The 17500-nt window shown below is 35.3% G+C and overlaps 1 protein-coding gene across 1 annotated transcript in view; it reads left to right on the plus strand.

The window, feature by feature from the left end:
- The window catches only part of tbx5a (T-box transcription factor 5a), a 40814-nt gene that overhangs the window by 7722 nt on the left and 15592 nt on the right, over nucleotides 1–17500 (plus strand). Inside the window, exon 6 of the mRNA XM_061877189.1 lies at nucleotides 17185–17337. Coding sequence (XP_061733173.1) covers nucleotides 17185–17337 — 153 coding nt within the window. The remainder of the gene's footprint in view (nucleotides 1–17184; nucleotides 17338–17500) is intronic.

Consider the following 17500-nt stretch of genomic DNA (forward strand, 5'->3'; position numbering starts at 1 on the left):
CTCATGAAAAAAAAAACCTGATAAAGAAATGTACAGTTTCAGCATATGTAAATAATGGGATTTAAAAGTGTATCAGTTAATTTCACAACTAACTAAATCCAAATCCGCTTTTAACTCTCTTAAATAAATCCAGATCGTGATCAAAACCATGCTGATCAAATGTGTTGAATGGAAATAATCAAATGAATTAAAAGTTGATGAGTAAGTTTCTCACTGAAATTAATCCAAATCAGCTATCAATTGATATTAATATAATTCAAGAGCGCAGACCATATGGGAAAACAGATAAAATGACGGTTTACAGAAATAATGTGCTTCCAAAGTTGTTACATTTGTAATTTTCACACCTAATTTAATCCACAAAGGCTTGTCAGTCTTTAAAACAAATCTAGATAATATGATTAAAACCCATGATGATTAAATACACTGATTACCATCATATTGGAATACTACTCTTTAAGTTGATGAGTCAGTCTCACACCAAATTGAATCCAAATTTACGCTCAACTGTTTGACATTTAAATCATTGACATAAATCCAGATTGTTGACATTATATCTTGATGATTGATATAAATCCAGATTATGATAAAAGACCATGAAAATTGTACAGATACAGTATATGTATATATAATGAGTATTAAAAGTGCATCACTTAATTTCACACCAAATTAAATCCAAATTTACTCTCAACTTTTTGACATCTAGATCATTGGCATAACTCAAGATCGTTGACATTATTGATATGAACCTAATAATAAAAGACTATCACGAACATAGATTTTCAGTATAAATATGTATCAATAGTTGATCAATTCATTGCACGCCAAATTGAATCCAAATCCACGCTCAAATCCAGATCATAATCAAAACCACAATGATCAAACATACTTAGTTACATCGTATGGAAAGTCCATTTGACACCAAATAAATCCAAATCTGCTTTTAACATTTTGATATTAATTTATGATCACACATACATTAACTCAAAAGTTGATAAGTCAGTTTCACGCCCAATTCAATCCAAATCTGCTTTTAACACTATTGATATAAATCCAGATGATAAAAAATTATAAAGATCAAACATATTGAGTTAGTACAGACATAACGTGTTTCACACCAAATTGATTTAAAATCTGTTCTAAACAAATTTAATATTAATCCATATCATGATTAAGACTCGATGCAAACAAATGGCTATCAGTAAATGAGTTGGAAGTTGATAAATCAATATCACACAAAATTAATCCAAATCTGCTCTTGGCACTTATGATATGAATACGAAAATATAAGCGACACCAAAGTGAGTTACAGTATTTGTAATTAATGTAGTTTAAATTGAATCCAAATCTGTTCTAAATTATTTTGATATGGCTCCAGATTGTGATCACAACTCAATCCAAAAACTGGGTGACAGTACATGTAAATAAATAGGGTCAAAAGTTGACAAATCAGTATCACACCAATTTGAATCCAATTCTGATCTAACACTTATGATAAGAATTCAAATCAGGACCAACACTTAATCCAAATTGCGTTAGTTTATGATAAGAATTCAAATCATGACCAACACTTAATCCAAATTGAGTTAGTATATGTAAATAATGTGGGTCGAATTGGATACAAATCTGTTCTAAACACGTTTGATATGAAACCAAATCATTTATGATCAAAATTCAGTCCAAAAACTGAGCGACATTAAATATAAATCAATGAGTCGAAAGTTGATGAATAAGTATCACACCAAATTGAATCCAAATCTGATCCAACACTTATGATAAGAATTCAAATCAGGACCAACACTTAATCAAAATTGAGTTAGTATATGTAAATAATGTGGGTCAAATGGGATACAAATCTCTTCTAAACACGTTTGATATGAAACCAGATCATATATGATCAAAATTCAGTCCAAAAATTGAGCGACATTAAATATAAATAAATGAGTCAAAAGTTGATAAATCAGTATCACACCAAATTGAATCCAAATCTAATTTAACACTTATAAGAATTCAAATCATGACCAACACTTAATCAAAATTGAGTTAGTATATGTAAATGATGTGGGTCAAATTGGATACAAATCTGTTCTAAACACGTTTGATATGAAACCAGATCATAAATGATCAAAACTGAGTCCAAAAATTGAGTGACATTAAATATAAATAAATGAATCGAAAGTTGGTGAATCAGTATCACACCAAATTGAATCCAAATCTGATCTAACACTTATGATAAGAATTCAAATCATGACCAACACTTAATCCAATTTGAGTTAGTTTATGATAAGAATTCAAATCATGACCAACACTTAATCCGAATTGAGTTAGTATATGTAAATAATGTGGGTCAAATTGGATACAAATCTATTCTAAACACGTTTGATATGAAACCAGATCATTTAGGATCAAAATTCAGTCCAAAAACTGAGCGACATTAAATATAAATAAATGAGTCAAAAGTTGATGAACCAGTATCACACCAAATTGATCCAAATCTGATCCAACACATATGATATGAATTCAAATCATGACCAACACTTAATCCAAATTGAGTTAGTATATGTAAATAATGTGGGTCAAATTGGATACAAATCTGTTCTAAACACGTTTGATATGAAACCAGATCATAAATGACCAAAATTGAGTCCAAAAACTTAGCGACATTAAATATAAATAAATGAGTCAAAAGTTGATGAATCAGTATCACACCAAATTGATCCAAATCTGATTTAACACTTATGATATGAATTCAAATCATGACCAACACTTAATCCAAATTGAGTTAGTATATGTAAATGATGTGGGTCAAATTGGATACAAATCTGTTCTAAACACATTTGATATGAAACCAGATCATATATGATCAAAATTGAGTCCAAAAATTGAGCGACATTAAATATAAATAAATGAGTCAAAAGTTGATGAATCAGTATCACACCAAATTGTTCCAAATCTGATCTAACATATATGATATGAATTCAAATCATGACCAACACTTAATCCGAATTGAGTTAGTATATGTAAATAATGTGGGTCAAATTGGATACAAATCTATTCTAAACACGTTTGATATGAAACCAGATCATTTATGATCAAAATTCAGTCCAAAAACTGAGCGACATTAAATATAAATAAATGAGTCAAAAGTTGATGAATAAGTATCACACCAAATTGAATCCAAATCTGATCCAACACTTATGATAAGAATTCAAATCATGACCAACACTTAATCCAAATTGAGTTAGTTTATGATAAGAATTCAAATCATGACCAACACTTAATCAAAATTGAGTTAGTATATGTAGATAATGTGGGTCAAATTGGATACAAATCTGTTCTAAACACGTTTGATATGAAACCAGATCATATATGATCAAAATTCAGTCCAAAAATTGAGTGACATTAAATATAAATAAATGAGTCGAAAGTTGATGAATAAGTATCACACCAAATTGAATCCAAATCTGATCCAACACTTATGATAAGAATTCAAATCATGACCAACACTTAATCCAAATTGAGTTAGTTTATGATAAGAATTCAAATCATGACCAACACTTAATCCAAATTGAGTTAGTATATGTAAATAATGTGGGTCAAATTGGATATAAATCTATTCTAAACACGTTTGATATGAAACCAGATCATAAATGATCAAAACTGAGTCCAAAAACTGAGCGACATTAAATATAAATAAATGAGTCAAAAGTTGATAAATCAGTACCACACCAAATTGATCCAAATCTGATCTAACACATATGATATGAATTCAAATCATGACCAACACTTATTCAAAATGGAGATAGTGTATGTAAATAATGTGGGTCAAATTGGATACAAATCTGTTCTAAACACGTTTGATATGAAACCAGATCATAAATTATCAAAATTGAGTGCAAAAATTGAGCGACATTAAATATAAATTAATGAGTCAAAAGTTGATAAATCAGTATCACACCAAATTGATCCAAATCTGATCTAACACATATGATATGAATTCAAATCATGACCAACACTTAATCAAAATTGAGTTAGTATATGTAAATAATGTGGGTCAAATTGGATACATATCTATTCTAAACACGTTTGATATGAAACCAAATCATTTATGATCAAAATTCAGTCCAAAAACTGACCGACATTAAATATAAATAAATGAGTCAAAAGTTGATCAATCAGTATCACACCAAATTGATCCAAATCTGATCCAACACATATGATATGAATTCAAATCATGACCAACACTTAATCAAAATTGAGTTAGTACATGTAAATAATGTGGGTCAAATTGGATACAAATCTGTTCTAAACACGTTTGATACGAAACCAGATCATAAATGATCAAAACTGAGTCCAAAAATTGAGTGATATTAAATATAAATAAATGAGTCGAAAGTTGATGAATCAGTATCACACCAAATTGATCCAAATCTGATTTAACACTTATGATATGAATTCAAATCATGACCAACACTTAATCCAAATTGAGTTAGTATATGTAAATAATGTGGGTCAAATTGGATACAAATCTGTTCTAAACACATTTGATATGAAACCAGATCATAAATGATCAAAACTGAGTCCAAAAATTGAGTGACATTAAATATAAATAAATGAGTCGAAAGTTGGTGAATCAGTATTACACCAAATTGAATCCAAATCTGATCTAACACATATGATATGAATTCAAATCATGACCAACACTTAATCAAAATTGAGTTAGTATATGTAAATAATGTGGGTCAAATTGGATACAAATCTGTTCTAAACACGTTTGATATGAAACCAGATCATATATGATCAAAATTCAGTCCAAAAATTGAGCGACATTAAATATAAATAAATGAGTCAAAAGTTGATAAATCAGTATCACACCAAATTGAATCCAAATCTGATTTAACACTTATAAGAATTCAAATCATGACCAACACTTAATCCAAATTGAGTTAGTATATGTAAATAATGTGGGTCAAATGGGATACAAATCTCTTCTAAACACGTTTGATATGAAATCAGATCATAAATGATCAAAACTGAGTCCAAAAATTGAGTGACATTAAATATAAACAAATGACTCAAAAGTTGATAAGTCAGTATCACACCAAATTGAATCCAAATGTGCTCTAAACGCTTTTGATATAAATCCAGATTATGACCAAAACTAAAATCTAAAAATTGAGTGACAGTATGAGTCAAACGTTGATATATATCTCACCAAATTTAATCCAAATCAGTTTACAAATGTTGTGGTGTGAATACAGATCCTGATAAACATGGATGGTTTTACACCACATTGAATCTGAATCTGCTGTAAACACGCTTGATATGAATCGAGACCATGGTGAAAACTAAGTTCAAAATACTGCAAGTAATGTACTGTAGGTCAAATTGAGTCCAAATCGGCTAGAGACACTTTTGATATGAATCCAGATTATGATCACAACTGAGTGACAGTACTGTATATGAAAATAATTGGAGCCAAAAGTTAATAAATCAATCAAATGCAAATCTGCTTTCAATTGTTCCTGGTATGTATACAGATCCCGATCAAAACCATGAGGAGCGAACATAGTTTCACACCAAATTTGAATCCAAATCAAAGATTTGTACTGTGAAAACACACCCCCAAACACACACACAAAAAGAAATAAAAACTTTGTAAGTGGAGCTTACAAAAAATATATAGTCTGTTTTGCTCTGGTGAAACTAAATTGGACCACATGTTGCTTTTGAACTCATCTGAACCTTAACGATCTGTCTCCTTTCTGCCAAACCTGGTCTAAAACTTTCCTTATGTAACTCCAAAGTGATTCCCACATGCATGTCGCCTCTCTCGGCCTCTTTCTCTCTCTCTCTCTTTCGTGCTAAGTGACGACTACCAGAGGCCTGGATGGCGTCCTCGCTCATGCTCAACTTTCTTCTGTAGCATTCTTTGATTGTTAAAACTACCCACATGGCGTCCTATGAGGAAACATGTTGATCTTGGTATTGCTATTTATTTTATTTGAATATAAAAATGACTCTTTTCTATTCCCCTCCCCCTCCACCTTTCACTCCTGCTGGTATTTGAGACCTATCTGTTATCTCAAGGGTTTGTTTTTGTACCTGCCTTTCACTGACACAAGCAGTCCTGACTAGCATCTGCACTGCCCAGACACCACAAGCCCCCCCCCCCCCCCCCCGGAAGCCTCCACAAGCCCTCCCGTTGGGGCGGACTGAACCATGCATGGAGGCCATAGGCGGATAAAAGAGTGCTTTATTCATCAATCAATCAATCAATCAATGTTTACTTATATAGCCCTAAATCACTAGTGTCTCAAAGGGCTGCACAAACCACTACAACATCGTCGGTAGGCCCACATAAGGGCAAGGAAAACTCACACCCAGTAGGACGTCGGTGACAATGATGACTATGAGAACCTTGGAGAGGAGGAAAGCAATGGATGTCGAGCGGGTCTAACATGATACTGTGAAAGTTCAATCCATAATGGATCCAACACAGTCGCGAGAGTCCAGTCCAAAGCGGATCCAACACAGCAGCGAGAGTCCCGTTCACAGCGGAGCCAGCAGGAAAACATCCCAAGCGGAGGCGGATCAGCAGCACAGAGATCTCCCCAGCCGATACACAGGCAAGCAGTACATGGCCACCGGATCGGACCGGACCCCCTCCACAAGGGAGAGTGGGACATAGGAGAAAAAGAAAAGAAACGGCAGATCAACTGGTCTAAAAAGGGAGTCTATTTAAAGGCTAGAGTATACAAATGAGTTTTAAGGTGAGACTTAAATGCTTCTACTGAGGTAGCATCTCGAACTTTTACCGGGAGGGCATTCCAGAGTACTGGAGCCTGAAATGAAAACGCTCTATAGCCCGCAGACTTTTTTTGGGCTTTGGGAATCACTAATAAGCCGGAGTCCTTTGAACGCAGATTTCTTGCCGGGACATATGGTACAATACAATCGGCAAGATAGGATGGAGCTAGACCTTGAAGTATTTTATACGTAAGTAGTAAAACCTTAAAGTCACATCTTAAGTGCACAGGAAGCCAGTGCAGGTGAGCCAGTACAGGCGTAATGTGATCAAACTTTCTTGTTCTTGTCAAAAGTCTAGCAGCCGCATTTTGTACCAACTGTAATCTTTTAATGCTAGACATGGGGAGACCCGAAAATAGTACGTTACAGTAATCGAGACGAGACGTAACAAACGCATGGATAATGATCCAAGCGTCTTTAGTGGACAGAAAGGAGAGAATTTTAGCGATATTACGGAGATGAAAGAAGGCCGTTTTAGTAGCGCTTTTAATGTGTGACTCAAAGGAGAGAGTTGGGTCAAAGATAACACCCAGATTCTTTACCGTGTCGCCTTGTTTAATTGTTTGGTTGTCAAATGTTAGAGTTTTATCATTAAATAGAGGTCGGTGTCCAGCAGGACCGATAATCAGCATTTCCGTTTTTTTGGCGTTGAGTTGCAAAAAGTTAGCGGACATCCATTGTTTAATTTCATTAAAACACGCCTCCAGCTGACTACAATCCGGCGTGTTGGTCAGCTTTAGGGGCATGTAGAGTTGGGTGTCATCAGCATAACAGTGAAAGCTAATACCGTATTTGCGTATGATGTCACCTAGCGGCAGCATGTAGATGCTGAAGAGTGCAGGGCCAAGGACCGAACCCTGGGGAACTCCACACGTTACCTTAACGTAGTCCGAGGTCACATTGTTATGGGAGACGCACTGCATCCTATCAGTAAGATAAGAGTTAAACCAAGACAGGGCTAAGTCTGACATACCAATTCGTGTTTTGATACGTTCTAATAATATATATAAAAATATTCATCTTTTTTAACTGTACTTGATCAAGTTTTATGCTAAAGTAGCCGATCAGAAGTCGAAAGATAGTAATTTCCTGGAAAAGAGGCAGGGATTAAAAGTAACCGGATCAGAATCAGAATCAGAATAGTTTTTATTGCTATTGTTTGAGAACGGCGTCACAAACTAGGAATTTTTCTTGGTGCAATCGTACAAAATAAAACGCATAACCCGGACTAGGAATAAAATGAGCTGTAACTGATTGTAAAATATTGTAAATAAAACTACCGTATAAAAATACATGATATATTCAAAGTAATAAGATACATATTTTGTCATGATCCGCTGCCTTATTCTGGTTTTGGTTCCGTCTTTGTACCGTATTCTGTTGGAGTCTATATTTCTTACCCTCACGCTGTGTTCGAGCCCGATCTGCGTCTCGAAAGAGCGCCACCTGCACCACGATGCCAGCCCAACGTCACAGTACGAAGAGAGCAGAAAATTGTTCTTTCGCTGTGGGCTCAATGAAGGTCGGCGAAGGAACATGGGCTGTACTACGAGCTATGGAGGAAGAGACGCTCTGCTGTTCGCCAGACAAGGACATGTTGTGGGGGCCTGGAGGATTCCTGGTCCCGCTCTACTCCTTCCGGCCCGGTGATGTCCCCTCTCAGCTAGCTCGCTTCGTACTGTGACATTGGGCTGGCATCGTGATGCCGGTGGCGCTCTTTCGAGATGCAGATCGGGCTGGAACACAGCGGGAAGGTAAGAAATATAGACTCCAACAGAATACGGTACAAAGGCGGAACCAAAACCAGAATAAGACATGATCCGGGCAGCGGATCATGACATATTTAAGAAAATAAAAAATAAACAATTATGTTTTAACATGACAGGATTAGGATTAAAATATTTGGCATTACACATGCAAGAAGAACGCAGGGAAACAAAATATGGTTTAACATTAAATCTAATAGTGGATTAATTTGAATGCACTGTATTTGTATGTGTGTGTACAGAATAAATATTTTGAGGGTTTAGAAATAAAAAAACTAAAAGTAATGGAAATAGAATAATATTTAGACATATACAAGATAGGATATGAATATGCAAACTAAAGTATAGTCCATTAATATGAGTACCGTATTTTTCGAAGTATAAATCGCTCCAGAGTATAAGTCGCACCTGCCGAAAATGCACAACAAAGAAGGAAAAAAACATATATAAGTCGCACTGGAGTATAGGTCGCATTTTTTGGGGGACACCCTGGACAAGTCTCCACCTCGTCGCAGGGCCGTAAACCAATATGTTTACTGTTTAACTTTCTTGTTTTCCTTTTTTTGTCACTTATTTCATCCATCCATCCATTTTCTACCGCTTGTCCCTTTTGGTGTCGCGGGGAGCGCTGGTGCCTATCTCAGCTGCATTCGGGCGGAAGGCGGGTTACACCGTGGACAAGTCGCCAACTCATCGCAGGGCCGTAAACCAATATGTTTACTGTTTAACTTTCTCGTTTTCATTTTTTTGTCACTTATTTCCTCCATCCATCCATTTTTCTACCCCTTGTCCCTTTTGGGGTCGCGGGGAGCGCTGGTGCCTATCTCAGCTGCATTCGGGCGGAAGGCGGGTTACACCGTGGACAAGGCGCCACCTCATCGCAGGGCCGTAAACCAATGTTTACTAATTTACTTTCTCGTTTTCCTTTCTATGTCATTTATTTCACTACCGGTTTAATCCACCACTCTCGTCTTTTCTTTTCATTTTACGTTTTTTTTCTGTCTTTATAAGATTGTGGCAGCTGGGGGGTGAGGGGGCATCTGTGATGTGCTTGCATACCCTTTAAAAAGTGGGTATAATTGCAAAGAACAAAATCATACTGCATCATTCAAGAGTATTGAATGATGGACCTAAACCCTGAAGTTAACTTCAAAGGGCTGCCAAAATATATTTAGCATATACCGTATTTTTCGGAGTATAAGTCGCACCGGAGTATAAGTCGCACCTGCCAAAAATGCATAAAAAAGAAGAAAAAAAACATATATAAGTCGCATTTTTGTGGGAAATTTATTTGTTAAAATCCAACACCAAGAATAGACATTTGAAAGGCAATTTCAAATAAATAAAGAATAGTGAACAACAGGCTGAATAAGTGTACGTTATATGAGGCATAAATAACCAACTGAGAAGGTGCTTGGTATGTTAACGTGACATATTATGGTAAGAGTCATTCAAATAACTATTACGTATAGAACATGCTATACGTTTACCAAACAATCTGTCACTCCTAATCGCTAAATCCCATGAAATCTTATACGTCTGGTCTCGTATGTGAATGAGCTAAATAATAATATTTGATATTTTACGGTAATGTGTTAATAATTTCACACCAAAGTCACTCCTGAGTATAAGTCGCATCCCCGGCCAAACTATGAAAAAAACTACGACTTATAGTCCGAAAAATACGGTATATACAAAATTAATATAATCTAACAATAGTGTAAAAGATTTCCAAGGTTATAAAAATGTTCAGTACTATAGGAAAGTCAGATTGCATGCAAACAAACAGAAAATTATTTTCTAAAAAAAAAAGTTAAAATCTAACAAAATATAATATGATAATACAACAATATAATGAACAACCATAATTAGGAAAAAACAAAAAAACAAAAATTATATATCTAATTATCATAAAAAACTATATAAACTAAAAACAGCCAGGTCTGATATTTTTAAAAATGTCTCACTGCATTAGTGACAATGCTCTAGCACAGTGTTTCTCAAATGGGGGTACTTGAAGGTATGCCAAGGGGTACGTGAGATTTCTTTTTTTTAATATTATTAAAATAGAAACAATTAAAAAAACCTTTATAAATATATTAATCGAATAATACTTCAGCAATATATGCATGTAAGTTCATTAAACTGTGAAAAGAAATGCAAAAATGCAATATTCAGTGTTGACAGCTAGATTTTTGGTGGACATGTTCCACAAATATTAATGTTAAAGATTTCTTTTTTTGTGAAGAAATGTTTAGAATTAAGTTCATGAATCCAGATGGATCTCTATTACAATCCCCAAAGAGGGCACTTTAAGTTGATGATTACTTCTATGTGTAGAAATATTTAATATAATTTAATTACTTGTTTATTTTTCAACAAGTTTTTAGTTATTTTTATATCTTTTTTTCCAAATAGTTCAAGAAAGACCACTACAAATAAGCAATATTTTGCACTGTTTCACAATTTAATAAATCAGAAACTGATGACATAGTGCTGTATTTTACTTTGTTATCTCTTTTTTCCAACCAAAAATGCTTTGCTCTGATTAGGGGGTACTTGAATTAAAAAAAATGTTCACAGGGGGTACATCACTGAAAAAAGGTTGAGAACCACTGCTCTAGCACTCGGTGTCCAGCCAGGTCCACCAATATAAGATGATGTAAATATAAAACCATTCTAATATATATATATATTTTTTTAAAGACAGATGAAAGAGCCTATCAATACAAGTTAGCATCTAACTCATGGATGTCAAACTCTGGCCCGCGGGCCAAATTTGGCCCGCCGTGTAATTCAATTTGGCCCTTGAGGCAATATCGAATTAACATTAGCTGTAATACCGCATTCACTGCTAATACTCTTACTTGCCAACCCTCCCGATTTTCCCGGGATATTGCTGAAGTTCAGTGCCTCTCCCGAAAATCTCCCGAGGCAACCCTTCTCCCGATTTCCACCCGGACAACACTATTGGGGGCCGTGCCTTAAAGGCACTGCCTTTAGCGTCCTCTATAACATGTCGTCACGTCCGCTTTTCCTCCATACAAACTGCGTGCCGGCCAAGTCACATAATATATGTGCCTTTAACACACACACACACACACACAAACACACACACAAGTGAATGCAACACATACTTGGTCAACCGCCATACAGGTCACACTGATGGTGGCCGTATAAACAACTTTAACACTGTTACAAATATGAGCCACATTGTGAACCCACACCAAACAAGAATGACAAACACATTTCTGGAGAACATCCGCACCGTGACCACAACAAACAAAACAGAACAAATACCCAGAACCCCTTGCAGCACTAACTCTTCCGGGATGCTACAATATATACACCCCTGCTACCACCAAACCCCGCCTACCTCATTATTTTATTTTCAAATGTATTAGCCTGTGGAAAAAGTTAATGTTGAGATTTACCTCAGAAGGCTGCCAATAGAAAAGAGGCATTACATTTTTTTTATTTAAATTTTGTTTCATATACCATTGATGTTTTTTCGTTTGTTTTTTGAAAGTTGCTTTTGCACTGTTAAGTTATATAAGCGTTGCTTTTTCCATATTCAGCGCTAAAGCAAATCAGTGTAGCAAACTGAGCAATAATTAAAGTTTAATTCATGCACTTCCTTGCTGCTTCAAGGCTTGAATGTTTGATTCATTCATTACTTTATTTTCAATATTATCCCTGGAAAAAGTGTATTTTATATTTACATCAGAAGGCTGCAAATAGAAAATAGGCATTTGATTTATATTTGTTTTGCCATTGATTTTTTTTATTATTATTTGAAACTCAATTTCGCATGCCACTATAGTTATATAAGCCTGGCTTGTTCAATTTTCAATGCAAAATGTGTTTGGGTCCCTATGAAAAGGTTAATATGTTCAACCTTGGCCCACGGCTTTGTTCAGTTTTAAATTTCGGCCCACTCTGTATTTGAGTTCGACACCCCTAATCTAACTGAATTACGTTTTAGACAATACCCTTTTTACAAACTGTTGCTTTAAAAATGTAATGATATAATAGACTTGCTTTTAAAGCCCCTCTTCCAGTCTGCTAATGTGAGGTTAGGGACAGAACACACCGCAACAAGTCCACCATCCACCAGCGGACGGCATGGATTTAAAAAGTCACTGCTAAATGGACATTTCACCCCTTGAAAAATAACACGGCCTGCCAACTGTGGCTTCCTTATGTCCAGTACAGTGTGCACGGAAGTGGGGTGTTTCCACGGGACCACCCACAATATGGGGGTTCAGGCCAACATAAACCTCGGCTTCTGATGCCTCGGTGACAGTTAATGATAGTGAGGGATCACTATTATTGCCCCATTTTCGCTTTCAAGTCTCAACCACATCAGAGATTCCAAAACCTCCCCGCTGGAGTCCTGTGGGATTAGCGGGCTTTGTATAGACCCTCATTTGCAGACTGCCACTCGAATATAAACACACATAGCAAAAGGCCTACACCGTGCAACGTCTCCAAACACACACTATATGTGCATGACATCATCAGAATCACAAGCTTTGACACTCATCGGACACTTCATTAGGTACACCTGCACCACAGCTCAGGTTGGCATCAAGGGACTAAAAGCTAAGTCCTGATGTACTGATGCAGTTTTATATATGCTTGTATGTTTAGAATAAAACTATAACACATGTAAACTGTGGGCTACAAATGGTCTTTGGTTTATTTGGTCTATAAAATTTGCCTTTAAAAAGTTAAAAAATGCTGCAGGGCCGCGACCCCAAAAGGGACAAGCGGTAGAAAATAGCTGGATGGATGGAGGGCCGCTCTGCCATAGCGTATAGGCCAACTCCAAGGGGCCCCATTTAGAATAAGCACATGTAAAATGTCAATGAATGACAGGATGCTTCAAATGAGATTTTACCACAGATGTATTACTAGCTCATTTCTGCTACGTCACTGATAAGAATATGATGCCAAATTTAGTTAAGTTAGTGGTGGGCTAGTAAAGAATGGTATACTGGGATTAAATCCCGGGTCAGAAATGGGTTAGGAAAGATATGCAAAATGATGTTAGTTTTCACACCTGAGGTCCTCTCCAAGGTTTCTCATTGTCCGATTGGGTTGAGTTTTTCCTTGCTCTGATGTGGGATCAACATCCTCGGGGATGTTGTTGTGACTTGTGCAGCCCTTTGAGGCACTTGTGATTCAGGACTATATAAATAAACATTGATTGGTTGATTGGCAGTTATACATAATTATAAATATTTGAAAACAATTGTATTTATATATTTTTTTACATTTTTATTTTCGTTTCTAAATGTGTTTCAGTACAAAAACATGCATCAAATTAATATAATTTTATTCATGAAATGATGGTACATTTTAAAATGCCATCCATCCATTTTCTACCGCTTATTCCCTTTCGGGGTCGCGGGGGGCGCTGGCGCCTATCTCAGCTGCAATCGGGCGGAAGGCAGGGTACACCCTGGACAAGTCGCCACCTCATCGCAGGGCCAACACAGATAGACAGACAACATTCACACTCACATTCACACACTAGGGCCAATTTAGTGTTGCCAATCAACCTATCCCCAGGTGCATGTCTTTGGAAGTGGGAGGAAGCCGGAGTACCCGGAGGGAACCCACGCATTCACGGGGAGAACATGCAAACTCCACACAGAAAGATCCCAAGCCTGGATTTGAACCCAGGACTGCAGGAACTTCGTATTGTGAGGCAGACGCACTAACCCCTCTGCCACCGTGAAGCCATGTTTTACCAAAAACAATTATTGAACCATTAATTCGTTATAGTACAAAACGTTATTCGAATTAAATTTAAGTTTGATTAAAGAAATATAAAAAATGCGTTAAGTAAAACATTTTTTTTTTCCAAAGCTTCTGTGTTAAGTTAAAAAAAAAGGCTTCCAAGGATTCTCATTGTCCCATTGGGTTGAGTTTTTCCTTGCCCTGATGTGAGATCCGAACCGAGAATGTCGTTGTGGCTTGTGCAGCCCTTTGAGACACTTGTGATTTGGGGCTGTATAAATAAACATTGATTGACTGATTGACAGTTGTACATAATTATAAATATTTTAAAACAATTTTTCAACATAATTTATTTTCGTTTTTAAATGTGTTTCAATACAAAAACATGCATCAAATTAATATAATTTTTTATTCATGAAATTATGGTACATTTTAAATATTTAACTAAAAACAATTATTGAACTATTAATTCGTTTTATTAAAAAACGTTAATTAAATTAAATTGAAGTTTGATTAAAGAAAAATAAAAATGTGTTAAGTTAAAAAAAAAAGTTTTCCAAGGTTTCTTATTGTCCCATTGGATTGAGTTTTTCCTTGCCCTGATGTGGGATCTGAACCGAGGATGTCGTGACTTGTGCAGCCCTTTGAGACACTTGTGATTTAGGGCTACATAAATAAACATTGATTGATGGATTGATTGATTGATTGATTGATTGGCAGTAATACATAATTACAAATATTTTTAAAACATTTTTTTTTTACATAATTTATTTTCGTTTCTAAATGTGTTTTAGTACCAAAAAATGCATCACATTAATATAATTGTATTCATGAAATGATGGTACATCTTAAATGTTTCACTGAGAACAATTAACTGACTTAAATTCAAGTTTCATTACAGAAAAAAAAAAAAAAGAGTTAAGTTAAAAAAAAAAAAAAAAGTTTTCCAAGGTTTCTAATTGTCCCATTGAGTTGAGTTTTTCCTTGCTCTGATGTGGGATCCGAACCGAGGATGTTGTGGCTTGTGCATCCCTTTGAGACACTTGTGATTTAGGGTAATATAAATAAACATTGATTGACTGATTGATTGATTGACAGTTATAAATAATTATAAATATTTTAAAACAGTCTTTATTTATATTTTTTACATATTTTATTTTCGTTTCTAAATGTGTTTCAGTACAAAAAACATGCATCAAATTAATGTAATCTTTTATTCATGAAATTATGGTACATTTTAAATGTTTTACTAAAAACAATTATTGAATTATTAATTTGTTTTAGTACAAAACCTTAATTGAATTAAATTCAATTTTGATTAAAGAAATATAAAAAGGTGTTCAGTTAAAAAAAAAGGAGTTTTCCTAAGGTTTCTCATTGTCCCATTCGGTTGAGTTTTTCCTTGCCCTGATGTGGGATCTTAACCGAGGATGTTGTTGTGGCTTGTGCAGCCATTTGAGACACTTGTGATTTAGGGCAATATAAATAAACATTGATTGATTGTTCGACAGTTGTAAATAATTATAAATATTTTAAAACTTTTTTTTTTACATAATTTATTTTCGTTTCTAAATGTGTTTTAGTACAAAAACATGCATCAAATTAATATAATTTTACCCATGAAAGTATGGTACATTTTAAAATGTTTCACTAAAAACAATTATTAAACCATTATTTCGTTTTGATGCAAAACGTGAATCAAATTAAATTTAAGTTTGATTAAAGAAATATAAAAATGTTTTAAGTTAAAAAAAAATGTTTTTCCAAGGTTTCTCATTGTCCCATTGGGTTGAGTTTTTCCTTGCCCTGAACCGAGGATGTCGTTGTGGCTTGTGCAGCCCTTTGAGACACTTGTGTTTTAAGGCTAAATAAATAAACATTGATTGATTGATTCCAAAGACATGCACCTGGGGATAGGTTGATTGGCAACACAAAATGGGCCCTAGTGTGTGAATGTGAGTGTGGTCTGTCTATCTGTGTTGGCTCTGCAATAAGGTGGTGACTTGTCCAGGGTGTATCCCGCCTTCCGTCCGATTGTAGCTGTGAAAAAAACTATTAATGCTGGGAAATCCTGTTTTTTTATAGTGTACACCTCTTAATGGGAGCTGCATGACAGTCAGTGTAGTATTTATTGTATACTTAGTTTTGATTGTGCATTGTATTGAACCTTATTCCCCCCTCGACCCCAAAGGGAATAAGCGGTAGGAAATGGATGGATGGATTGATTGTCAGTTATACATAATTATAAATATTTCAAAACATTTTTTTTTACATAGTTTATTTTCCTTTCTAAATGTGTTTTAGTACAAAAACATGCATCAATTTAACATAATTGTATTCATGAAATGATGGTACATTTTAAAATGTTTCACGAAAAACAATTATTGAACCATTAATTCGTTTTACTGCAAAACGTGAATCGAATTCAAGTTTCATTAAATACATTTAAAAATGTGTTAAAAAAAAAGAAGTTTTTGCAACGCAAGGGGCTTAAAATATATTTTTTGTAGGGCCTCGAAGCTCAGTTTGATTGACACAGTCAGAGAGTTTTGTTTATTTTTGCAGTCAAAAATTTACTAATTATGGACAATTCAAATTGTTTGTGTATTACTTTTTTGAATCCGGTTCTGGATTAGGAATGGTTACTAATTACTTTGGTAATTAATACAAGACTTGATATTTGATCAATGTAAATGTATATGTCATTATATACAAGATTAGTGACTATATGATGATAAAGATGATAACCAGTCTGTCTCTCGCCATTGAAAGCCATTTCAGTGGCATGGAATAGTTACATTTCCCACGTCTTTGAACGTATCATAAACCTGGTCATGGAACGTGCATTGTGCTCCTGCAGATCATCCTGAACTCCATGCACAAATACCAGCCCAGGATCCACATCGTGAAAGCGGACGAGAACAACGGCTTCGGCTCCAAGAACACGGCCTTCTGCACGCATGTCTTCCCGGAAACGGCCTTCATCGCCGTCACGTCCTACCAGAACCACAAGGTGAGACAACCGCGCTCGGCGAAACCGACTCACGTTTTGTAATTCTTTTTAGCGCGGACGTAAGTGTATTTTTTTAACGCCGTTTGAGATTAAGGTAGATCGGGGGAAGGCGGCTTTGACCTGCAAAAACAATAATAAACGCGTGGTATCGTTGCAATTATTT

The sequence above is a fragment of the Nerophis ophidion genome, linkage group LG17 (genome assembly GCF_033978795.1).
Source record: "Nerophis ophidion isolate RoL-2023_Sa linkage group LG17, RoL_Noph_v1.0, whole genome shotgun sequence".
NCBI classification, from domain to species: domain Eukaryota; kingdom Metazoa; phylum Chordata; class Actinopteri; order Syngnathiformes; family Syngnathidae; genus Nerophis; species Nerophis ophidion.